General features: G+C 38.4%; 2 protein-coding genes across 6 annotated transcripts in view; both read right to left on the minus strand.

The window, feature by feature from the left end:
- Nucleotides 1-758: 758 nt before the first annotated feature.
- coq8aa (coenzyme Q8A, genome duplicate a) lies at nt 759-20,026 on the minus strand. 4 transcript variants are annotated; one of them, XM_061052319.1, is made up of 17 exons: nt 19,781-20,026; nt 14,673-14,772; nt 13,846-13,928; nt 13,025-13,293; nt 12,742-12,922; nt 12,571-12,637; nt 9,213-9,278; nt 8,288-8,416; nt 6,434-6,519; nt 6,089-6,229; nt 5,601-5,682; nt 3,974-4,067; nt 2,735-2,876; nt 2,272-2,379; nt 2,026-2,091; nt 1,702-1,788; nt 759-1,131 (listed from the first exon to the last, which is right to left on the minus strand). In XM_061052319.1, exons 2-17 carry the CDS (start codon nt 14,764-14,766, stop codon nt 835-837), a joined length of 1,992 nt encoding a protein of 663 aa, XP_060908302.1. In that variant the 5' UTR covers nt 14,767-14,772; nt 19,781-20,026; the 3' UTR covers nt 759-834. The 4 variants fall into 4 exon arrangements, with proteins under 4 accessions (XP_060908302.1, XP_060908301.1, XP_060908300.1 ...); XM_061052318.1 differs by having other exon boundaries at nt 9,204-9,278; nt 19,755-20,026; XM_061052317.1 differs by having other exon boundaries at nt 9,204-9,278; nt 19,781-20,025.
- A 2,398-nt stretch (nt 20,027-22,424) lies between these two features.
- itpkb (inositol-trisphosphate 3-kinase B) overlaps nt 22,425-25,862 on the minus strand; it is a 29,105-nt gene continuing 25,667 nt past the window's right edge. For both annotated transcript variants that reach the window (XM_061052323.1, XM_061052322.1), the window contains exon 12: nt 22,425-25,142. In XM_061052323.1, the coding sequence (XP_060908306.1) occupies nt 24,933-25,142 (210 nt within the window). In that variant the 3' untranslated portion in view covers nt 22,425-24,932. The remainder of the gene's footprint in view (nt 25,143-25,862) is intronic.

Consider the following 25,862-nt stretch of genomic DNA (forward strand, 5'->3'; position numbering starts at 1 on the left):
TAGCCAGTTCAATCTGGATGGTTTACACAGAATAAAGGATACACTGACAAATGAGTCACACTGTTTCTGTGTGAATGCAGACAAATTCCAAGCGGTCATCCTTTCTACAAACTGTTAGATGAACCACAACCTTGGTATCTCAATCATCAGATAATCTTGACTTTAACAGCTTTCTCATAAAAACTGCTACATTTGCCGTACTTTTCATATCTGCGCAATTTTATCAAACTTACTTGAAAATCAACACGAACAAGAAACATTTGTGACCCAGAAATGATGGTACTTGTCGGTACCGTGACTCATAATGCCCACATATCATATCGATCCCATTATTTTGTTACTGTGGGTTGACATCAAGATGTCTGTTCTGTTGTGTTTTGGTTCTTTAACCAATGAGATTTTTACAGTCAATTTCAAAATGGGCTTTTGGTGTAACTTCCTAAAAGCTCAATAAAGCACAGCAATACAAAACCCAAGTAGCAAATGCAAAAGTCACATTGAAAACATGAGACATAAAATGTCAACCTTTTTACATTCATGTCACAACTTTACCGTTAAACACAAGACTGTCCGTCTCAGTCTGCTCTCTCAGAGTCGTACAAAGAGTTGGCTTTAAAGCTCTCCAGATGCTAAGTTGCTGCCCCCAAATGATGATGTAAAATGTGTAGGTGTCTTTAAAAACCTCAATGTGCTGGGTTACTCAAGGCGGGATGCCCTATGGCCGGTTAAGGTTGGGTAACATGTCCTCAGTTCTGAAGTTCTGTGTCTTCAACCTTGTCTTGCACATTGCCGTTGGCCCCATACATGAAATCTACCTGACAAACGATGACAGGCTTAGACTGAGGAAGATGGCGGTGTGCGGCCCTCCCAGTACTTCTGATACGCTGTTTGGAACATGTCCTTACACTGAAGCCTGGCGTTCAGGCGGGAGCAGATCAGGAACGAGCCTCCCATCTTACGGTGCAGGGAGTACGTCTCCTCGGGGGGCGGGGTTAGCCGATGTTTGAGCATCACTGGGATCAGGTTGTGGACTCTCTCGGTGGTGGACTGGGAGCCAAATTCAAAGGTGTCTGTGGAGGCGAAGGCCTCGCCGAGGATCATAACAGCATCCACATGAGCATTTATCATCGCCTGGGAACAGAGAGAACAATATGCAGCACCTTGAGTCTCAGCTTTTTCTACCTGGACAATATAAAGTGCCCCTTTAACAAACCAATAATAAATATTTCCATAGAAATACATTTTCAGAAACTGATACAGAGGTATTTGAACTTTATATTTGTGTAAAATGCAAATGAGAATCTCAACAATAAATCAAACAGCCTCCAAATCTCTCCTTTGTTGCTTTTACAACAATAATCACTGATGGAAGTGCAGGTTAGAATATACATTTACATTGATCAATGCACCAAAATGATGATCTAGTCCACCATCCGATGCACATGGACTTACAAGACAATATAAAACAGGAGGATGAAAGTATAACCAGCAAGCCATTTGAACCAAATAAAAAAAAAAATGGCTGACTTTTGACATCAACAAATACCACAAAAATATTCTATTTCTTTGATGTTTTGTATTACATCCCTAGACAGGAGTTTCTATCACAATAAGATTCCAATTTTTCTAGCTTATGACTTGGATACTGGCAACCTTTACAGCCATTGTGTGTGACGGACAGTCAGATAAAGAGATATTTACCTTGGACTCATAACCAGTCAGGAACTTCATGTCAATGGATTTCTTCAGGACTCCTTCTCTGTTGCCCTCTGCAGCTGAGCGGATGACCTACAATCACAAACAGGTAATTAATGTTACCACTGTTATCACTTCCAATATCCTCTCAGAAACATGTTTTAAAATGTAAGGCATGGTGATAAATCTGAGGCAGAGGGACATTTTTAAGTTATGTCTTAACAAGAGACTGACATAAATCTGTGTTTCAGGCTATGTTAAATTACAGCGTCAAATATCCATTATGATAACATAGCTATGTAAAGTAAGAATGAGGCTGACTGCACTTACCTCTATGTAGAGGTCTGTGAAACTCAGATCAAATCCTCTCGTGGCTCCAAAGTCCAACAGCGCCACCTAGAGAGAGAGAGAGAGAGAGAGAGAGAGAGAGAGAGAGAGAGAGAGAGAGAGAGAGAGAGAATGAAGTGACACATTGTTTTTCATTTTACTCTTAAATCTCTCTGACAATAACATGTTGTCTAATTTCACAAACAGTGACTGGAGCAGCGGTAGTATTCCTCCGGTAGACAGACTCACCTTGTGTGTTTGTGGATCATACAAGAAGTTGGACCAGTTTGGATCAGTCTGCATGTACCTGAACTCAAACAGCTCTCTGAGGCATAACATCAGGATGTTCTCACAGATCTGAGACACAAACACACAAATCGAAGTTACACGGTTGTTTACTGCTATAATCAATGACACGTTTTTATTACAGAATATTTTTAATGGTCAGTGGAAGCAGACACTAGTGAAAGGGAGAGAAAGTTAAATGGACAGGAGACTGGAGGTAGAAGCAGTTCCCTTCCTGGCCACCAGATGGATCAGAGAGAGAGAGACTAGTTTTCACAAACACACACCCGCAAAACCTCATCAGCCTCCAACTCCTCTGCTGAAAATCTATACATCCCTTCATCGGTCTGTTCTGGCTGTGAAACTGAATTGCCCTTCTAGGATTAATAATGTTGTCTGAATCTGAATCTGCTTATATCAGCTGTACCTCGTTCTTCAGCTCCTGTGTCAGGCTCTCAGCCTGGTCCAGGGGAAACCCAGGGACAAGCTCTGTGGTCAGCACGTGGCTGCTGCTCAGTTCCTCTATCACCTCAGGGACATAGAAGAATGGATGGTCTTTTAAGAGCTCCCTACGTCAGACAAGTGTACAGAAACAAAGAAGCATTACAAGCAGGTAAATTATGCAAGTTGTCCTTATTTAGAATTAAATCAAGATTTAGTAAACTGTCAGTTGAGGTAGTCTTGATCTTGGACCAAAAAATATGATCATCATTATCAAGTCGATGCAGCAGTGGTAAGAGGCAGTGACTTACAACAAGAATAAAAGCCATTCAATGAAAGCTTTGGTAGGCAACTTTGGGGGAACCAACACTGAAAAATGCCAAAGCCACGCCAACAAAAAAAAAAGTAAACACGCTCTGCCTCCTCACAATTACAGTCTGAGTCCATGAGAGAGTGGACTCACTTAACTCATCAGCTACCTTACTGCCCGTCTTGTGACACTAGCTAGACGAAGGCTCCACTCATGCACAATGAGTACACAGCAGCGTGTGTGCAGGCAGGCTGGTAGGTCCAATCATTTCAGTCTGTCCAAATGAAGTAAATGGAGGGACTAATAAATGCATTCAAACTCCATAAATACTGTTTTAACTTTCCTGAGATTTTGATTGCTCGATTACTGCTAAAAATTCAAATATTAAATAAATAGAAATATGAGAAATATTGTGAAATTAATAACATATCTTTGCTTTAAGTTAAGGGGCTTATTATCTAGAATGTTTTTAAAATACAAATAAAAAATAGATACATGTAATTATCATGCAAAATAATACAACCCAGAATCTTATACCAGATAAATGCAGTGTTTTTATGTGCATAAATTGGGACATTCAGCACTCTGACAAAGGCTCTGACACGTGTGTGGAAAAGTAAACAGACAGCAGAAGGAGAAGAGAACAAGTGGAGCAACATGTTTCTTCATACTCTTGACAAAGAACTTGTGGCTCGTAATTGTGTCACCTATATGACATAAACCAATACCACCATGTTCAGAGTCAAGTGTAATCTGCATTACCAGCCCCCCTGACGGTTACTTCTAACTGTATAATCAAGCAAAAAAAAAGAAGAAGCTGCATAACAGGTAAAGGTCATATGCTGGACATCTCACTTCCACATTGCCATTGCTAAGCTTAAACCAATATTGTGTGCAGCCCTACGTACAAATTACCTGAATTTCTTTGCACACTGGGCTTCTCTGATATAATCACACTCTAGTGCCAGCTCTCTTCTCATTACGTCTATCAGGTGCTCTGGAAACAGACCTAAAGAAAATCAAAGACAACAACAAACAGGGAGAGAATGTCAGCTCAATTTTAACATATTTTAAAAATCAGTAACTCAGGAGCAAATAAAAGAAAGCGTAGAAAGCAAGGTTGTTTGAGGATTTTAAAGGCGCAGGGGCTAATATTCACAACGGTGCATTATTTTGTACAATTTAAATAAATAAACGCCTGGAATGACAAATATTGCGACATTGTTCAAGAAACAGAAAATATGTGCATTAAAACAAACTTATGACTGAGGCTAGCACTTTTGTACTGTTGGTATCTGTCAATATATGTAGAAACTTTCTCCTGGAAGACAGGTGACGAGCACTACTAGAGTTTTAACTGTGATGTGAGGCCACGCCACATCATGGGGACTGTAGACGTTAAAGTGAAAAGTTTGGCTTTTCCTACAGTCAGCCATGCAGAGGCAAACGCGTCTATCTATTAGCCTGCCAACACAGCCCCTCAGACGTTTAGACCCTCCCCACATTTTAACCATCCTGACTCTTTTAACTTCTCCCGCTGACATCTCATCTCTATATTCATTCAATAACACCTCTCATAAAAGTTATAATTACTTCAACAGTTACAGTTGGTTAAGTAACTTTTACTATGTGGCAACAAATGCTTTTAATATAACAACACACCTATGTGATGTGCCTATAACTACCTCTTTTTCTATATAACAACACATGCCATAATACAGGGGCTTTGAAAGCATTAGCTATACATTTCAGCTACATTTTTTTTTAAAAGCAACACATATGCCTTTCATGTTAAAAACACTAGTTTGATTTTAACTGATTTAAGATAAAGACTTTAACTATTGAGCTAGTTCGTTTCATAGCTTCCCCCCAAAAATAACATCCTACAAAAATCTGCTGCCCACTCATATGCTGCACATCTATATTCAATAAAGATGTGACAGTATCTTTTACCTTTCTTGCTATTTTATTAAAAAGAAAAAATATTTCAAGATGTAAAAGTGACAATGACAATGAAGCTCCAATGAACAGATATGAACATTAATTAAATTAATGAAGAAGGAGAGAGGAGGTAATGTTGATAAATGAGGCCCCAGGTGTCTGTCTCTGCCTCAGAGTTACTCATCATCACGCTGACGGAGATGTGTGTATGTGGGTTTGTGTTTGGGTGCGTGTGCTCGCAGCTGCAGCAAAAAGAGGGCATGTTGCTGGCCTGGATCACATAGCTCCCGACCTGATATTCATATTTTACCAAATATATCTGTTTGGCAGGCCAGGATGTGCGCAAACAGGAAATTATCTTTTTTAAAAAAGGGCACTTTCTCTACAGAGGGCAAAACGTCAGTCCCGTTTTTTTCTGTGTGCACGGGCCTGATAGAGAGGTATGCAGTGTTTCAGGAGCAGGGGAACAGGAGGAGGATAAAGACAGTGTGAAGTAGCCAGCATGAGTGTGTTTTTTGTGTATGAATTACAAGGTAAGCATGCTTGTGTTTGCAGGCATGACAGAGAGTTTCACTGTATGTGTATACGTGTGAGTGTGTACCTTCAGGCAGGGCATTGCTCATATTCAGCACAGTCATCAAGTTGTTGACGTCACTGTTGATGCTCTGAGCCACACCGGGGTACTGGGGATTTATAAAAAGACACAGAGGGAAGAAAATAAAAAAATATAAAAAAAAAGATTTGGCATACAATGAGGCAGAAAGCAGCACCATCTTTGAGGTGTTTTAACTGTTCATATCACTTTGAAGCTACTGTTATACCTTTGTGTTTTGTTTTTAAGTAATAACATGTTGTTTTAAGTGTTTCACATGAGTATAAATATTGATGAGGACAACAGTTATCTATGATGAGATTATTATAACACCATTGTATTTAATTCTAACAGATACTTAATAATTCCCAACATTTACCTTAAAGGGTTTGGACGTAAAGAGAGAAATAGAGGGGACGGACGGACACACTCAAGTTGTAGTGTTTAACTTGATAACAAGGGAAAGTTCTGTGTAAACACACATGTTCACACTGTACCTGTATTTTCATGGCCACCTCCCTGCCATCCTTCATCCTGGCCAGGTGAACTTGACCAATGGACGCTGCTGCGAACGGACGCTCCTCAAACGACTCCAGTTTGTCCCTCCAGTTTGGACCCAAGTCACTGTTCAGCGCTTTCTATACATAGACAATAAAAGTTTGTTCTTTTGAACTTGTATAGTTCGGTTTCATCAATTGTCTCAAAAACTGTCTGCATTTGCTGTTTTTTCTTCCAAATGGAGCTCAAGTGGATTCACAGTCTTGTTAACTTAATAGCCCTCGTGCAATTGAAATATCCAGAACATGTGAAGAATTATAAAAAAGAGAGAAAAAGACTCTTACCGTCATTTGTTTGATTGGCATGAAGTCAGCACTCTGTCGAACACGCTCAAAGATCTTGGCGAGTTGCGGGTTGATGAATGCATCGTCTGAAATGCACAAAACCAAAGATTTTCTAAACTTAACAGTGATGTCAGTCTGCAGGCACAACGAAAGAAAAAAGTTCACATTCAAGTTTAACAACTTCAATCCCTGGTGTAAGGGCGAAACATAACATGAGAAGGACAGCTGTTGTTTATCAGCACGGTGTGATTCGCTCATACGAGAATGAAAGCAGTGCTGATATTCAGTGCAATAACACAATATTGGCTGTGACAATGTTTTTTCATAGAGTTCGACATGCAACATTTATTAGTTAACAGTAAAATGCTACTGCAGGTTTTTTTTTTTAGTTTACTCAAGTTTTGCCTCTCACTGGAGCTGGACTTTCGGCAGAGAACATGTTTACCTCCACTCCTGCTACTCTGTGTGTCTACGTTACAACCGACGGCTTAATGTAAATGTTAATTTGGAAATATATCCATCTGTGCCGCAAAGATCTACAAAACAACATTTTAATAGTTCTGTAACGTTAATAAATAGTATTTACAACATGCAAAGTGGACTGATACATGTAGTTAAAGTCCCAGTGTTGTTATTCTCTATATCAGAGCTCATAGGATGCCTCTTGTCCAATCAGAATCAGGATTACAAATATTCCTTTAAACCTAGAGGGGTCTGAAGCATTTAAAAAACTTTTAAACTATTCTGGCTGGCACCAAAGGCAACAAAGGCTGGATGCATAATCATCCCATCATATCTATATCCTGCCCTAACAGCTAAGTGTCAGCTGTTGGCAAAGACCCTTCACAGTGATTATTATCCTACAGATATACTGTCCTCTGCTTATGTTTCAATGTTCTCAGATTCCTTTAATTCCATAAGACTATAAATCTCCCTCTCTATTGAAATAGTGGTGACGTGTGTGTGTCCAGCTATTGAAAACTACTACGACCTTTTAGTCCATGATTTAAGGACCAACTTGTCACCACTATAGAAATAGTTGTGAGGCTGCGCCAGTTCTACAAATAATCATACACATGGACATAAGGTCATCATACTGTGTTGAAACCTGTTTAGCAAACATCCAGCAGCCAAGTGTCCGTTTCTCTCCTACTGATGTTTTTGTGGCTAATAACATTTACACTGCACTGTTTGTGTAAAGTTTATGCTGTAAAGTTTACCCTGGCATGTGCTGCACTCGCGATCTAAATGCCAAAGGACACCAGTTAAGGTCAGGCAGTTATTACTACAGTCATAAACAAAAGTAAGGATGTGTTTTTAGTGCTCTTACCCGACCTGACCTTACCAGCTCTGTGCCAGGATGTTAGCTACCCCTGACCTTCTAGTTTAGCTCTTTCTTGCTTATATGTGCAAAATGCAAACATAAACTTCCATTATTAGTTTTTTTTCTGCTAAGCTGATACTACTTAGGTATATGTTAGTGTGCAGGTCACATGTCAATGCCAGCAGTGCAACTCTGACAGTGTTTTAAAAACCTGCCAGTGAATCCTGGCAGTAGTGCTTTAAAATAAGCAGATTTCTGTACAAACTTTCTTTGGTAACAATCGTCCTTATTCCAGGATTTATGTGTATGAATAAACTTTTAAAAACCATATGAATAGAATATATTTTTTTATATGACAAGCCACATCTCAATATGTATCTCTTTTTTCTGCCTTCCTGTTGCCGTCTTGTTTCCATGCTGCCTCTAATTCCTCTTGTTTTTTTATCTCTACCTTCTGAATTTTCTCCAAGTCTACAGCTTCTTTTCTCTAAATGCTGTGATGCATGTCTGCATGTCTCTGTGTGCCACACCTTGAATACTGAGCATTTGTCCCAGTTTTAAAGCAGCTCCTCTGACTTTACACAGAGTTCTGACGATGCGCTCGGCATTGGCTTCAGAAAGGAAAGGGCTGGAGTCCAGAACGCCTTTCTTGTTATCACCTACAGGAGCACAACACACAGAGAGATTCATTGACAATATGTTAGTTAAAAAAAAAAACCTTGATACACCAAGGTCTAATCAGTGATGTCAAACTTAGGGTCAAGTTTTATCTACAAGTCTTTATTTACTGTGTAACATTTTGTTTTATGTTCAGGTAAATATAACTATCAATCATTTAATGTTAATGGTAATAAACAACTTGTGCATGTGTTTGTGTCTACACTCCAGCAGACGTGTTTTTATGTCAGTAGGTCATCAGGTAGTGTGTTTTATTGAGACTAAGCTAGCCTCTAAAGACTTTAATAGAGATTTACTCCACACACACACACTTACACGTGTGTTAAGATTGTCCCTGGTGCGATTAACTCACACACATAAACAGCAACAGACGCACCGATGCTACAGATTGACGACAGAACAGCGTTTCAGATTAGCTGTGTTTTGAGATTAGCAGACTCACTGGGCAGTGCAGGAATGTCTGTTAGGAAAGGGAGGCAGCTTAATTGTTGTCAAAGAAAAAGTGTGTAGCATGTCACAACAAGCATGAAGGCTTGGTACTGAAAAAAAATCAGCTTTTAAAGGGGCGTTACTCAACAGGAACACGGTTGCAAAATCACTGGAAGATCTAAACATGAGCCAACGATAAACAAAAAACAGACATCCTGTCTTTACAGGAACAAAACTCCCAGACATAGGCCTAAACAGTTTTAGATTGTTAATGTTATTGTTAAATCTAGACAAATACAAGAAGCAATTTAGTAAAAAAAAGTTGTTAGTCTATGATACCTTCCACACCATTGTGTCGGATGGTCTTCTTGGCAACTTCAGCAAGAGCGCCAATACTCAAACCGACAGCTAGACCTGGTAGAAACAAACAGAAACACACAAATTGACTCATTAATGTGGACTTCAAGTATAGACAAAGTCTACTAAAACAGATTGCTAAGGTGTTTATCCCATACACAAACACTCCAACCCACGCTATCAGTGAGACAAAACAGCACAGAGTCAGGTGCGGTTAGAACCCTTTAAGAGTCAGTCTGTGAACAAGCAGTCAACTACCTCAATGACACCTTCCCCATAAAGCTGTGAGAACATTTCACTTGTAAATCAAGTCAGTAAACAAACTGACTGTATGAAGCCACCTGTGCCCTCTGAGGAATGGTATTCCCATCAGAATAACATGAATAACAGAACACATAGTACAACACATAGTAGACATAGTAGGTAGGGGGTTCAATCCCCAGCTCCTGCAGTCACGTGTTGAAGCGTCCTTGGGCAAGACATTGCACCCCTGATTACCCCCGCTGCTACACCAGCGACGTGTGAATGTGTATGAATGAGATTAGTTAATACTGATGGACACTTTCAAAGCAGCATCTGCTATCAGTGTGTGAATGTAGTGTGAATGGCATGTGGAGTATAAAGTGCTCAGAAGATTAGAAAAGTGCTATACAAGCTCAAGTTAATTTATATAGACAGATTACACCCAGACAGAAAAAAATATGGCATTTGTTCTTTGACCGACACAAAGACAGAGCTGTAAAAGCTTCACTTCTGCAACCAATCAGGGGAAATGAAAATCAACGTTTTGGGAGGTAATGAAGAAAGAAGCAAATCTGCACAAGGTAGGGACTATTTTTGAGCGCATTCCTCCAAGCCCTGTCTCTGACTTACATAAGTGAATTACATAATTATCTAGTGAGCAGCCACTGGAGCAACAAATCTGTCATCCAACCATGGAGGCACAATCAGGACGGAGTCTGCTTTCGATATCTCAAATACAGGTTGACCATTTGAGTGTTTTTTCAAACACACGTCATCACCTCTATTGTGGGAGACAGGATGGGCCAGAGGGAGTGAAGGTGTGCAAAACGCTTCCTGAGAAATGTGTTGAGCTGTGAACCTCATATGTCTTCTCGTATAATCTCAGGCTGCGTTGTCTCATCTTTCCCTCTTTAAAGTACTCTATCACCTCACTGTTTTAACCTTCCTGCTTTATGGGGCTCTAAGATGTAAAGTTAAACCTGAACATACAACCAAGACAACGATGAGCCAGCACTGTGCCGCTTCATATCTGTGATCTCAAAGTGTCAACCCTCATCCAAACAGGGATCAGCATTTCCTGCAGCACTTGGGTGACACACATTTGTTTTCCAGAAGAAGCACACGTATCTGTCAGTCATCTGAGATAGCTGCTTGTTTACGGACTCAGAGGTGTACACAACCTTCCTGTTCCTTCATTTGGGATGATATTCAGGACAAGAGGTACACAAATATACATTCCTTTTCCTCAAAGAATAAGAATAAAACATTAGTCTTATACAGCGCTTTTCTGAGTACTCAAAGACATATCTAAACTCCCTAAAACCTGCATTCTCTATCTCCACTTGAGGTTGTGGATTCACCATCTCAAATCTTAAAAGTACAATGAGCAACTCAGTTTGTCATGTTGTTGCAGGAGAGTGAAGGACAGGTCGAGGCAACACTCGTCCAACCCCCCCCCCCCCCCCCCCCCCCCCCCCCCCCCCCATCCACTACTGCATGTGAATGCTATCACTGTCAACATGCTGAATCAACACCACTTTGCCTTGTCGTCCCCTTTTTTTTTTTTTTTTTTTGAAAGTGTCATTTGTTTGTGAGGAGCTGCAGCTTAACCTCTCTGCTTGTATTTGTGTTGGCGTTCCATTTGGACTCATCTGAGACTCTGCTCTGGGTTCATTACAGTGCACAGTCTATGTTTTCCAGCGTTCTGCACTTCAAGTTTTTCTGTCCAACTTTCCGCCACCTGTTCACTTATCTATCTTATGACTGAAGAGGAGCTACACGCTGCTGAGTTACAAGCTCTTATCTCTCATGTTAAACTACTTCTGAGGATAAGTGTTAGCCTGTTGCTATGCTTGTGTGAACATTTTGGCCTTATCGCTGAAAGAACATCCTTTTAAGATACAACTCTGAGACAAAACAAAACCCAATTTCTGTACCTGCATTAATCATCTTACATTTATATTAAATTATTTTTTCTTTTCATTATTTTTGGGGCCTTTTTGCCTTCATAAGATGGGACAGCAGAAGAGAAACAGGAAAGGTTGGGAGGAGAGAGTGGGGGATGACTTGAAGCAAAGAGCCAAGGTTGGATTCGCACCGACGGCCACCACCACAATGACTGAAGTCGCCATAAATGGAGTGCACAACATAACTGCTAGGATATTTAGCAACCAACATTTAAATTCAATACATTTAAGTACAGGTTCAGATAAAAAGACAAAAAATAATTTCAAAAAATTGTTTAACATTTTAGTTTTTCAACAATGTTGATAACTGTAAAAAATAAAATAAAAAAAATGAAGTATTTTTATTGCCATTTGGAGTTTTGTTGTATATTTAACTGATTGGATATCACTTCCTTTTTGGCTTACTCGGTATCAGATTGACATAAAAAAAAAAAAAATGTTACAGATAATGAGCCTGAAGAATGACATCATGGTGAAACAGAAGAAAGACTTACAAGCGAATACAGATTCCATTAAAACATAGGCTGATGTGATGCTGTTTGAAACTATCAAGAACTGTCAACTATCAAGAAAGTGTCCAGCGTATGACACTATTGTGAGTTACATTCCTGTCTGTAAGGATTCTCTTATTTCCTTCTCAGCTCTCTGTGTGGTTTGTGTTCATCAGCCTGTATTTATGTCTGTTTACTGTGTAAGTATTCACACGTGTTGTGTGGAGGTCAGTAGCTGCAAAGACTTTGAGAAGCGTGTTCACTGACATAACAACACCAACTGCTCTTAACCCAGTGACCCCTGCTTATTGAAGGGGGTGATGGGTTACAGTTAGACTTCAGATGTAAATGTTAAGATTAGGTTACAGAGCCTTGCCAGCTCAATTGTGTTTCTATTCTATACATTTTGACAAACCAAAGAGAAGCCACATAATGTTTGATTTTCTCTTTCTCTCCATCTGGTTTCTTTACACAAATATTAATTCAGGGACAGATCCATTTAGATGCATCCGCTTTGTATGTAAGACCGAGGATTAGATTCATACGATGCATTTTCTTACTGATTGCCCAGCCTTAAATGCATCTGTCCACAGAAACAGATATTAAATCAGCCAAGAATCAGAAGGAAAAAGACCTAGGTTATTGTACCTCCAAAGTTGGCCAGTCTGCCGAGCCGGGTAACTGGCACTTTCCTCTCTCTGGCTCTCTCACTCAGCTGAATAAGAAAGAAACAATTCTCTTAAAGTGTGCATGGGTGGATATATGTTCACATACACGTCTATGTTTGTTTGAGAATAGAAACTGAGGAGCGGGTTTTACCATCTGTTTGTGTGGTTTGACCTCAGTCCTCTTGCTCTGTCTAGCCTTCTCGATGTCTTCAGCCGTCAGCCCCCCGACTGTGGATGGGTCCTGATGGTAGCTCCTGAGCTGACTGACCTGATGATGACTGTATAGCTGTCCAAATAAGTGCCTGTAGAGATGAAGATGCCCAATAAGATGTCTGCCACACCAAAGGCAAGAGGTGTTACCTATATCCTCCAAAACAAAGGCAGCAAAACCATGAATAAGTTAGACTAAAGATCAAATAAGAGACTGTTTATACCTGGAATCTTGGTGGTAAGATCTGATGGGTCCACTAAACTGTTTGCTGGGATCTTTGTATCCCTCAAACAACGACTGTTTCCCACTGGCATGGCTTGTTCCCGCTGTTGATGTGCCAACATGGACTCCTGCGTCATCACCACTTCTTGTTGGATCCACTGTAAAGTCCACACCTTCCTCCCTGAACTCTGAAGCTGCAAATTCACTTTCATCTAGAGGAAAGTCGAATTCCGACTGAGATGAAGAGGTCTGCTGCTGGCCGGACAAGTCCTGCACAGATGTACACATGACGATATTACGTGAGGCAGATTTAAAAAGAGGGTATTTCCACATCAACTTGTTAACGCTGTTCATTTAATCTGAAGTTACTATCGTTTGGGCATGCCATGCAAACTAAACATGCCTTTGAACATCTTCAAAAATGGTCAATGACATACTAGTCACACAATCTCATGCCTCAAGTTTATGTGTAAAGTTTATGGAGAAATGTGTCGCTACACCAGTACACCAGACACAAAGTGTCTCCACCTTTCCTCCTCCTACTCTGTCATTGTCACTGTCAGAGGGTTGCACCCAGTGTGTGATCAGGAAAATGTATTTAAGACCCAAATAACAAAACAGTATAATTGTTTGATTAAAATGTATAATTGATGTAAAAAAAAAAAGACACCTTAATCAGTTAGAATTGCCTTTCTGCTTTTGAAAAATCGCAATATACTGTATATCGCAGAAATAAATAAATATTGCAATAAAAAAAAATTCCAATATGGTTCAGCTCTAAGTAAAATACAATGTTTTAATCAATGCAACACATTCACACACCTGTATTTTCATCATAGCAGCAGAGAGGCCTTGCTCTGCAACTGCTTGGACACTTTGGACTGCTGCACCAACGCCTGGGACCCCTGCAGTACAAATAACAGAGAAGAAGTGCTTAGTCATAAAAATACATACAAATTCAGTAGTATTTTTTAACAAGAAAATGCATATCTAAATAATGAATAAATCTGATTAGTGCTCCTGCGTTGAAGCGTTTGAGCATAGACTGTAAATAATAAATACAAATTATATACAGTCAATGGGTTTGAGTGATACAAAAGTCTGGCTATCATGCTTTCCTTTCAAAATAAAATTGCATAAGGTGTCACATTTTAGTTCATAACCTTAATTTATTTGGAAGATTGCCTATAACTAACATACATAATATTGGATTGTTCCTGGAATAAAAGTCTTAAATCTGAAAACATATCTCTAGAATTTTTCCCTAGCAGTACCTTTAGCTAAAAGGTTAAGCTAGCCACCTCTTGATAGCTCGTACTGTTAGCAGGTTAGGTAATCTCGATGGTTTAAATACAGTAAAAAATAACAACTTAACTCAAATTTAAGCTTGAGGCCACAAAATATATTATTGCATTATCAATTGTTTTATCTTAATAACATTCTTGCTAACATTACTTTCAAACAATGAGTAAAGCTAATCACAAGCTAGCCTGTTTAAACACTGAATGCTCATAAACTTATCAAGAGACGCTTGGACAAATACTGTTAATTCATGTGAAATTAATGAGTTTGTTTTAGAAAAGTAACAAACATATAAACAACAGGGGTCATTTGTATATCTAGGAACTAAATAGGTGTAATGAAGTTACCTGTTCCATTTCGTAGGGTGCTGCCCTGAGTCTCTACAATCGCCTGGCTTAACTTAGCCAAGCCTCGCATCAGTAACATCATGTCACCCGCCATGACTGACTACACAGACAAGAGAGAAAGTTAGAGAGTTTAAAAAGGCATATAATACAGAGATATGAAGGGTTAATGTCACCTTCAGTAATGTAACTTAAGACTATTGCTGTTAATAGCTCTGTTACAAAGGAGCGGTAAATACATTTTACAGAGACTAAAATGTCTGAATGTGTAGTATGAACTTGTCATTAAAGATAAAAGGGACAGAGACAAAGACATTCAGACGGAAAGAGACATAAAAACCTATCGTCAACACACAGAAACAGATTCACTCACAAACTAACACAGCTGTCACATCTTTATAACTTTAATACTTTGTCTAAAAATACACGACCTGCCATTCCAGTCGTGAGCACCACGCACACACACACACACACACACACTTACAAAAAAGGAATCCTGTGCATGCATCTGTGCTGTAAAGATATGTGTATGTGGTTCTGAACTGGATCTTAAATGTCACTGGAAACTAGAAGGTGATGAGGGGGGGCTTGAGCCAATGTGTGCACATGCTGGGTTAATGTGCGAGGATTGCCGACTCACACTTCCTCTCCCTGTTTCTATCTGCTGCTGAAAAAACCTTCCATGAAGTCTTTACAAGAATAAATCTGGGGTCTCTTTTACAAGGAGTATTGACACGCCGATATTAGGTAGAACATTACGACACATTGAATCTAAAATATGTGATAAGGGAGCCATTTAAGACACAAATAAAAGCTCATTACAATCCTCTCATCGCTCCGTTTCTTCGTCTAAATAACAGAGCACCTACCCACTGCATTCTTCTCTGTTACAATGCGCAACATAACTGAGCGTGTTTGTTAGTGTGCTTCGATACAGGTGCTGGTTTGTGGGTGTGACAATGTGCTTCGACACAGCTCGGTTGGGATTCAGGCCAATGGAAAAAAGACGTTGCTGAAAAAGTCGGAGCAAAATGTGAGAGTGTGTGTGTTTTTGGCTGTTCCCTACATACACACACACACACACACAATGAGTCGGTAAGTGGGTCATCGGTACTCCTTTAGGAACGCTCTGTGTATTTTAGACAGAGGACTGAAGACAGGGTCTGGTGTGTGTTGTGACACAAAGGATTAAAAGACAGAATAAAGCCTTAATAAAAAATTGACTGGCATTCTTTAAGAAAGATTTCAGGCAGGGATTCTGATATTATTTTCATGTCCATCTTTCTGTGTACAGGAACATCCCTCCCTTTATCTTCAGCTCTGTGTCTTTATTTGGGCTTGTGACTAAGCATGTCTATTCTCTAATACAGAGCTGGGGGTCAACAGCAGCCTCAAAGTGAGAAAATCAGGCAAAGGAAGACATACGGAGCAACACTTTGATAGCAAGAATATGCCTGTGTTAACCGTGTTAAAATTAGCTTTATGTAAACAGTCTAAAATATCAGCTGAATCACTGGTGATTTAAACATTCAGGACAGCAACACAAAACAACCGTCTTGTATAATGGAAAATATGAACTGAGTCAGCAAGTGACAAAGCCCACACACATTACAATCTCTAGATTCTCCAAGGTTGCAACGTTGTTATGTTGTTGCGATAAATGTAGATTAATGTTTTTGTAATTTATTTTTCTGCCAAAAAAACATCCCTGAAAAACTGCTCCCATATGGGTTTAAGTCTATGATGTTACAGATGATTCCAGTTTTCAATGTTTAAATTAGAATAAGGCCAATGCTCCCAAAGGGTAATTGTGGTGTCTTAGAAGACAATCGTATAATGGAGAAATCTTAGTTGGGTGCAGGAATTAAAAAAATAAAGAGGGTGAGGAAAAATCTGACACTGGTGGCCAAAGGTAAGTATCTTGGTTATAGACCGTTAAGAGGTAAGTGTAGCCATCCTAACGCGATTGAGATTGACATTTTGTTACTGCCAACTTTTTTTTTTAGGGGGGGGACCAATAGTGACTATACAGTATGGATATGCATTGTAACGTCCCTTTATCAGCTGAAAGGTTGCAAATCACAAAAAGCAACCACCTTCAGCATATCCTGCTTTATAGTCAATTTTTTCTATGTATTTGAGGAGACTTGAAAATAGTGACTAATGGCGGATACTCATTTGATAGATGTTCACTGAAGACTAGTAGAAAGGATGCAGGTTCAAGACACTTCACTTTTGAAATCAGAGGCTACATCTACTCCTAAACCACAGTCTATGTTCGGGGTTAATTAAGAGGTCAATGGAGAGGCACTCCACATTTAAAATTCAAGCTTTTAGAAATGCAAAGCGATCCAATCAAATCTACTAATATGCACATGTCATATTTGCTACTGTTGACTGTCTTCTATGTTTGAACCCCCTGAACTTTTGTCCTGTATATAATGCAGTTCTTTTGCCTCCTCCTTTACAGAAAACATCCAGGAAGTAGGAGGAGCTGGTATTCCCGAGATATCAAGTCTGTACTGTCCTTGTATCCTCTTAAACAAATTCAATTGACACAGTTTGATCTCATTAGATCATGAACCTTAGACTATTGTGTGCTGCTATTTCATGGTACTCCTGCTGCCTTGACTTTCTGCTCATAGGCTTTCCCCCACATGTCCTTTATTTATTATGTCACAAAGAAAAATATCTATAAAACCCACAAGTAAGCAATTATAGGCTCTTTAAAAGCTCCCATTTTATTGGGACTGGAAGGCTGTGAGGTACTTTATAAAGCACACTCGTCAAGTGATTTAAATCCAATTTAACAATGAGACTACTTTGCGTCCTAAGTTCTAAAACTGCTGTGAGTTTAATAAACACTGAATGTGTCTTCTAGAGAGCAAATGCTTTTCTGCTCTGCTCTGCTCTGTTATGAGCTGTCCCATTCTTTCAGATCATCTAAAACAGGGGTTACCAAAACGTTGTCACATCAAGGACCCCCGTATAGCTTAAGCCTCAGGCAGGGAGCCACACACTAGCAAAATGTATTAACTTCCTTGTACATTATGATGGCAAATAATAACAATCTAACATAAAACTTCCATCTTTTTATTAACAATCTTGTTATTCATTTATTCAATTCAATTAATTGTGAAGTATTATTACCACTGTCTTCACAATAATCATCATCAGTAATGGTAACAGTAAACTTGTTTTCTCTGTTGGTAATCCTTCATTACATAATCATTTTTATTGTATGGTTGGCAAATCACAATACATCAGTGTGGGTTTGTTGTTTCAGTAGGTATATTTCTCTGAATCAGTGATAACAACTCATCTATCATAAGCAGAAGAAAAACTATTAACACATATGGACAGAAATATTACATATGGTGGCGAGGCTGCTGAAAGATATTTTTAGAAAGCTCAGAGACTGCATGGTGAATACAATACACCAAAGCCTCAGTTGTTGCCCGTCTCCTGCTGTCCATCTATAAGCTGGTGACTCACTAATATTAAAATAGCCAGGCATCGCAGCATGAGTGTCTATATCAGAAATACCATTCAGTTAACCTCATGGCTAATGGAAAGCTTCCAGACACTACCTTTAAATACTGATCATGAGGCTAAATGTAGGCATTTCCTCTATGACTGTGCAGTGGTGATTTACCACAGCGACCAGCGTCACCACAGCTAACAAACCAAATGTGCAGAACACCATGTCTCCTTCAATGACTGAGAAAGTCCTCCTCTTACTGTTTTGGAGGGCAACTTATCCAGTGTCCTTTATTGAAGAACTGGAAAACTATTATTGCAATAGTTCCAATAACTGAGAAATCTGTTGCTAACTGTATCCAAAAACATTATATTTATAACTGGTTGTTGCAGCCCTTCTTAAATTTATCTTCAAAAATGTAATTACCATACTCGAAAACGAAGCCTTACTGCCCTTACTGTTTGGCAGAATATCAATGTCAGATATTTTTCCAGTATTGTTTACAACATATTGACAGCTTAGCAGATTAGAGACTAATGTCGAATTTGACTTTAAAGAAAACTATGAAAATGCATCCACCAACATTGGTGTTTTTATGAACACATCAATAAATCTATACATTGAGATATTGAAAAATCACCATAAAGGTTAAGCCTGACACTGATACTTAAAGCACATTTGTCAGTGCTCTTTAATGAACAAACTTTAAAAGCAAATACTGACCAGATGACTTCAAACAGACTGTGCCTCTTCATTTCACGATTAGCCGTTATATTTAACCACCCTGATAAAAAAAATACATACAATGGCAACACGACATACACATATAGGTCAATGTACAAAATGTATGTTTTGAATGTAAGGATGTTCATTTAAAACATGTCAAATAGTGAAATAGCTTATTGTGTTTTATTCACATCAAGTTATTGTGTTTATGATTATAAATTATTTATTATGTTCAATGTGTAAAAGATACCTAAACGATTTGTACAATTTGTAATATGTTATGTAGGGATTAATTAATTGAAATTGAAATGAATGCATATACTTTGTTTTTATAACCCAGGCTAAATATAACTTTCCACTTTAAACGTAGTGTTCATAGTTTAAATGTAATAGCTCAATAAATGAATAATGTTTAATACGCTTTAAAACACATTCAGAGAAGTTATGTAACACTACTACAGTTTCACTTCACTTTATTGCTGTTTGTACATCATCATCTTGAAAATAACTAAAACTTCCCATTTAAAATCAGTGTTTCTAAACGTGCTAGTGGGCGTGTTGTGAAGAGTCTCTACAATAACAAACGAGTGAAATAAACACAAGACAATAAACACTGGTAATCATCTTACCTAAAATTACAGCTGCTTCAAAAGGACAATGTTGTGAAAAAGTGAACAGGTTAAATAAATTCAATAAATCCCCGCTTGTTAAAGTTTGTAGACAAGCACGTCGAGCACGTCAGCACGCGCTGCAGAGGATTTGGCACGTTCAAACATTTAGAGGTCGAAACAACAACAAACGGGATTGTGACAGGACTCATGTAACACAAATAAAAATCCCACTTTAATGTGCATATTTATTAGCTAATGCATGCTTACGTGTGGAGATATGTCCAGACACTCACCAGCAGCAGTCGTGCAGCGTCTCAGCTTAGTATCACCAACTCAGTCAGATGAGGTCAACACGGAAAGGACGAGTCAAAATGTCCAATCTTTATTTAAAACACATAGAACTGCACGGTCACAGTTTGGGGTTCTCTCCTGGCAGCAGGAGTTGCAGGTTGTTCGTGTGTGTGTCGCACTCCTCTTCCTCCTCCTGCTGCTGGCAGCGCTTAATCCTCTCGCTCTCTCTCTGTCTCTGTCTCTCTGTCTCCGTCTCTCTGTCTCTCTGTCTCTCTCTCTCTCTGTCTCTGTCTCTCTGTCTCTCTCTCTGTCTCTCTCTCTCTCTCTCTGTACCACGAGGTCAAACCTTATTTACCAACTGTAGGCAGCCAGAGCCGTATATTGGCGCAACCCTCCAATTTTGGATATCATTGTTTCCCAACTTAAACAGACTCTTTTGTTTGGTCATACGCGTACTTCGGGTCTTATAAGAACATGTATTTTGAATAATAAACTATTATTATTAGTTTAAATACGCGTTTAATCCTATTATATTGCATTAAAAATTATTAATCTTGTCCCTTTTTTCTTTAGTTTTGCAACTATGGAGTCGTCGAAACTCCTTAAAAATGCAGTCTGACTTATTTCACAATGTATAAATGACGCAGTGTGATTTACGTCACCTCAGACATGTACTAATCAGCCTGGCTCAGCTATATTTATACACGGCTCTGGTCTTTGTTGTCGCCCGTCTACCCTTTGCTCCTATTGGTTCTCGTCGTGTGTTGACAGGAGGTGGGGCTGAAACGCGGCTTCTTATTGGTCCGTCACGCGAAAATACAAGTTTTCTGCTGCATTCTCCAAGAGCCACAACCTGACGCATTATTTTTGGGATTATATTCCGTTTTTCAAAAGGCACATAAAGCCAATGTGTAGATGTACAAATTTATAAATTTAAACTGTACGTTCAGACCTTAGACTGTAAAAACCATTTAAAAAAAAAATTAATCTCATCGGCGGTAATCATCTCGTGGAGGTAATGTGGGGCTCTGCTGCCATCTGCTGTTTAATGAGGGCAGCACCCGACAACTGAACTGTCCAAGATCAAATATTTTTTATAAAGAAAACTAAATATTTGACAGCTGGGTTTCTTGATATCGATTATTATGTGCTTTAAATCAAGAAGTAGCCCAACAGATTTAATATACAGAATCAAATCTAAACAGTAATATTTTTAAATAAAAGACTACATTTTCCAAGAAAATGATTAAAAAAAAGTCTTAGGTTAAAATGTTTCGTCTACCTGCACTGTTGTTATTTTACTGCTCTGTGTGCTTTTGAATTGCCCCCCGGGAACAAATAAAGTTTTTTGAATTGAAATGAATAAATAAATCCTGTCAAGCTGAAGTGGGTCATCACTTAGGTTGTTTGAGAAGAATGTCTCTACAGTGTCAGAGAATTGACAGCAGAGGGCGCCACACAACATATATATTACATTTTGTTTTGGAAAGGGCGCTACAACTTTTTTTACAAACTGTTCCCATCGGGTAGCCTACATTCATCTCCTGTAGATTTGCTTGTACGTTTGGGTATATCGTACCCTAATTTCAATAAAATATAAAATTCAGTGATATAAAATAAGAAACAAGTATTGCCCTAATGTAAAAGTCGATCACACCAAAGTTTTGTAAACAAAATACAATAAAACAAGACGAAGTGAAACCTTCTTGTCACTATTAAATGGAAAAAATAAATCACATCTCTGCTATGTTCACAACCTTTGTTCTCCTGAATCATGTCCTTTCTTTCCCACTAGCTCCGGATGCTGCTGCTGTTGTGGACAGGTATGATTTGAATGGCAAATGGCCTCCATGCAAACTCAGCAATTAATGTGGCTAAGCAGAAGCAGCGGAGGCATTAGCAAGGGGCCACTGTGGGTTTTTTATAGGTGAGGACACGAGGTTGTGTCCTTGGAGGCTTGAGGCCTTATTGATTCTCTGAAAAGATACAGGTTGATAAGATAGATAGATAGATAGATAGATAGATAGATAGATAGATAGATAGATAGATAGATAGATAGATAGATAGATAGATAAATAAATAATACAAAGACGCAGGTTTTTTTCCACCAAATACACATTTTTTTAAGGTACAATCCAAATAAATATACAAGCCACCAAAACCTTAACAATATGATACAAATATAATACCTACTAACAGCCATGAGTGCACGTTGGGGAGCATATGCAATAGCAAGATTGTTTGGTCATAATGGTATAGCTTTAAATAGGTGGAAATACACTTATTTGCTTTATCCTGAGGAGTTAAAACTTAAGCTAAAACTAGCGGCTTGATTAGCTTAGTTTAGCAAAAAGGCGCCAAGAGCTTGCCACTGTCAAAGGTAACACATTTTGTTTTGCTCCTTTCTTTCCAAGCTTTATGTGAGGCCAAAATGAACTAACTTCTGTTGCGTTCATCATCGTATCACTTTGCAAAAAGGCTAAAAAAGCAAGGCACTGCATGGACTCACAATCAGTCTCGTTCTCTGTCTACTGTCACTGCAAACATTAACTCAATACCATGGCATTTTGAAGATAGGGTGAAGTGTAACTGGCATATTGTTTAGTTTGTATTGCTGTTACAATATGAACATTTGTTTCTCCTATATCTGCCCAAAAAGTTGTTTATTCTTGAGTATCATAATCCAATCAACAAATATGTTTTTACAACCACATCCAGTGGTTTGAACTTCGAATATGTCACTATGTCAGCGACTTTCCCAATAGTTTGACTTTTACTCATATTGTAACACATGCGTGAACACAAAACAACAACACAGCCCAAAAATTCAAATGTCACAGTATTCCATTAACTAAACAAAATGTTTTATAATGTTATAAATAATATAATAAAAAGTAAGATGTAACTCTAGAGAGAGGATAGTAAACATGCACCCATGTAAGACTAAGCACAAAAACAAACAGTTAAGACTTTAAGAAACTTCCATTGTAACAGATAAAAGTAAGAAAATGTTTTCAGTTTTCTGTCTTGGCTTTGTAATGTAAAGAAGGCACTGGTGAGCTGTAATACGATTGTTCATGGCTGTAAGTGTTCCACAGGGTTTGAGTAAATTAAAACTATCATACATAACTACATCAAACGTCATCATGTACATTGTGAACAATCCCAACAACGTGTGAGAATGACGAGCGGTGTTTGGCCAGGGTGAGACTAATGGAAAGCAAATATTCTGATGCACTTACTGAAACTACTGTGAGATGTACTTTTTTTGTTTCCCATAATTACAACTCTCTTCCAAACCTATAATCCCTCTCTGACAAATATACAGTATCTAAATGCAGTCACTGGTTAAGCAGTGGAGAAAAAACGCTAAAAGAATAGTTTTCAATGTTAAACACACTTAAAAACATGTTTTGTATCAGTAAAAACACATTAAAGTGCACAATCTCTAACAGTGGAAATGTAATGAGGTGCATTAAGTTTTCTAAGAGAGAAGAGGAATGTGCTTAGGATGTGGTCTTACGACAAAAAACAAAACAATTTAACTGTTAAAAACATGTCAATCTTAGTCAAATTCAAATATAACATCTATGCTAAAGAGGGATAACTGTTAAAAAGGGAGTAGATTTGGTGTGTAAGGCATTACATGTGAAAATATCAGAGTTTGAACTCATGTTTTCAAAGCCACTATATGTACACTTTCTTGACAAGGTTATCATAATTGCTGATCTATCAAAATTCTTGATACTTATACCAGTTTATGTGTTTTCAAATTATACACCTAGGGGTTAAAAATGATAATTCTGGTGATATTACATTTTTTTATTTTTTTATCATTAAAAAAAATCCTATTTATACACTTTAAATATGAATGAATTGGTCCTACAAGTATTGTCTGTGTAGCCACAGGTTACTTTGTGCTTAAGAGTTTAAAACATCAATAAGGCATCTTTTGGGATAAAGTGGTGAGGAGTCGGGGCACAGGTGTAGCTCAGTCTGAAGAGCAGGTGCCTCATGTACAGAGGCTACAGTCCCTGACGCACTCAACACCCGATCAGCATGTCTCCCACTCTCTCTCTCCCTCCCCAAATGTTCTGTAGCTCTAAAGCTGTCAAGGCCACAAAGCCCCCAGAGTAATCTTCATAGAAAAGTAATTCAGAGTAGCTGCAGGGTGTCCAGAATGACAATTACTTGATGTTTAATGTTCATCTGCAATTTTCTGTCATGGTCCAGGTAATATTTGTGTGCTGAAGAAGCCCTTTACAAGGTGAAGCTACTTTGGAATTGAAAAAAAAAGATACATGCAGTTTTTACAGTTATTCTGAGATCTTTCTCTAAAAGGAACATTTATTATTTTAAGTGTTTAGTGTCAGAATGATTTTACATGTTCAATTAAATGTTGAGCTATGATTAAACTCTGCTCTGTCTGCTAAGCCTTTGGTGAATGAAGAGTGTTTTTCTCTTTTACTCTATTGTATATTGTTCTGTTACAGGAGGTGAATTTATGTGGTTGTTTATATTATATCCTTAGCATCACTGCAGTTCATCCAAAAATAAAACCTGTCTATTTTCAAAGATTTATGTTTTTAGCAGGGGAGAACTGTCTCTGAGCTTGTGGCTCCTAACAGGTTAGGTACTCATTGAAGAATGGAACAGCCTTTGGTCTTGTAAGGGGATTTGTTTACCATAAGAAATATAAAATATCACCAGTTTTAGCCTTTAATGTGTAAAATGTGATCTACATGTTTTTAATTGGCGCATTGAATTCTGTTTATTTCAGGTTAAATGTAAAAATGTGCTTCTTTTTACAGCAGACTTCTTACATGTCATAGCAGAAAAAAACATGAATAGCTTACTTTAGCACTTCACAAACTTAATTATAAAAGTTGTTTAGTCACATACGTGAATTTTTTTCTGCTATGACTGGTTAAAATCTCTGCCTGAAATATAGCAAAAATGAAAAAGAAAAGGGTCATTAATGAATTGATTTCGAGGGGTATTGTGATGTCATGAAGTGGAGTCCAACATGAGGACAGATGGAGAAATCCTTGAGAGTGTCAAAAGTGTTCCCAGGAGAGAAAAGGAAGAATGAATGGAAGTGTTTTGTGTGTGTAAAAGTGTCCTCTTGGTTTAAATTAAAAAGACCCTCAGACTTCAGGTCTCAGAGTTCACCATTGTAGTAATGATGTCCAGCATGCTATCAAGTCCAATGAGATAACCATCTTCTCTGTTTCCCTCTACCCATGATGCTCGGTGTGTCAGTTCGTCCCCTTCAGGAAGAGGCGTGGTTTTCCCGAAGTCGATCATCCAGACTTTAGCCCGCCCCTTACTGTCGTGGACGAATAACAGGGAGCTGCCAATCACCTGAAGAGGCACACAGACAATGGGAAGAATGAAAAAACAGGAAACAATGAGAAAATAGTTTTCTTTCTTTTTTTACTCACATTACACATGTGTTTGTTTTGCTCACTTCCTGTTTTGTTACACCAACTTCTTCTACTCATATCTTCTGGTATGTGTGTGCACGTAATATTATGTGTGTGCACATAATATTATGTGTGCGGTGCGTGTGAGTGTGAAACTGAATGTATGCATGTGTGGTCAGGGCCGTTGCTGTCCGACTCCAGTGAAAAAACCTGCGATGTCTGTGTGAACTATGCTTGTCTGAGAGGCTTCATGTCACTAAATGATCCTTCATTACCATATTAATTTATTCAAATTTTGATGAAGAGAGACACAAAATAAACATCATATAGATCTGGAATTTATTCACAATTCAGACTTTGTGCAAAGTAAAGTTCAATGAACTAAAAATGTAAACTAAAATATACTTCATTACTCTCATACATGTTTGGAAAGCTTAAATATTGGTAGGGATTTGGAGGTAAGTACTGGACTGTTTGACTCATGTTAGTAGATAGACATTCAAAAACTTCTGAGTGCTGAGAAAAAAAAAGTTTTAAATACAGTAAGATTGCATCTTTTAAAAACCCCCCAAGACTTTCCACAAGACTTTCAAAGTCAAAAGACAAGTTTTAAAATATTTCTCTAGATAACATTCAGGCTTTCAATCATACACGTTTT

This window comes from Labrus mixtus, chromosome 12 (assembly GCF_963584025.1).
Source record: "Labrus mixtus chromosome 12, fLabMix1.1, whole genome shotgun sequence".
Taxonomy (NCBI): domain Eukaryota; kingdom Metazoa; phylum Chordata; class Actinopteri; order Labriformes; family Labridae; genus Labrus; species Labrus mixtus.

What these genes read in the sequence shown, in the direction of transcription:
- coq8aa (XM_061052318.1), bottom strand. Translation starts at nt 14,766, where the DNA reads ATGGCGGGTGACATGATGTTACTGATGCGAGGCTTGGCTAAGTTAAGC. An exon ending in GAGCAATGCCCTGCCTGAAG is followed by an intron (nt 4,068 to 5,600) that starts GTACACACTCAC and finishes GATTTTCTTTAG; the next exon opens with GTCTGTTTCCAGAGCACCTG. An exon ending in CACAGGAGCTGAAGAACGAG is followed by an intron (nt 2,380 to 2,734) that starts GTACAGCTGATA and finishes TTTGTGTCTCAG; the next exon opens with ATCTGTGAGAACATCCTGAT.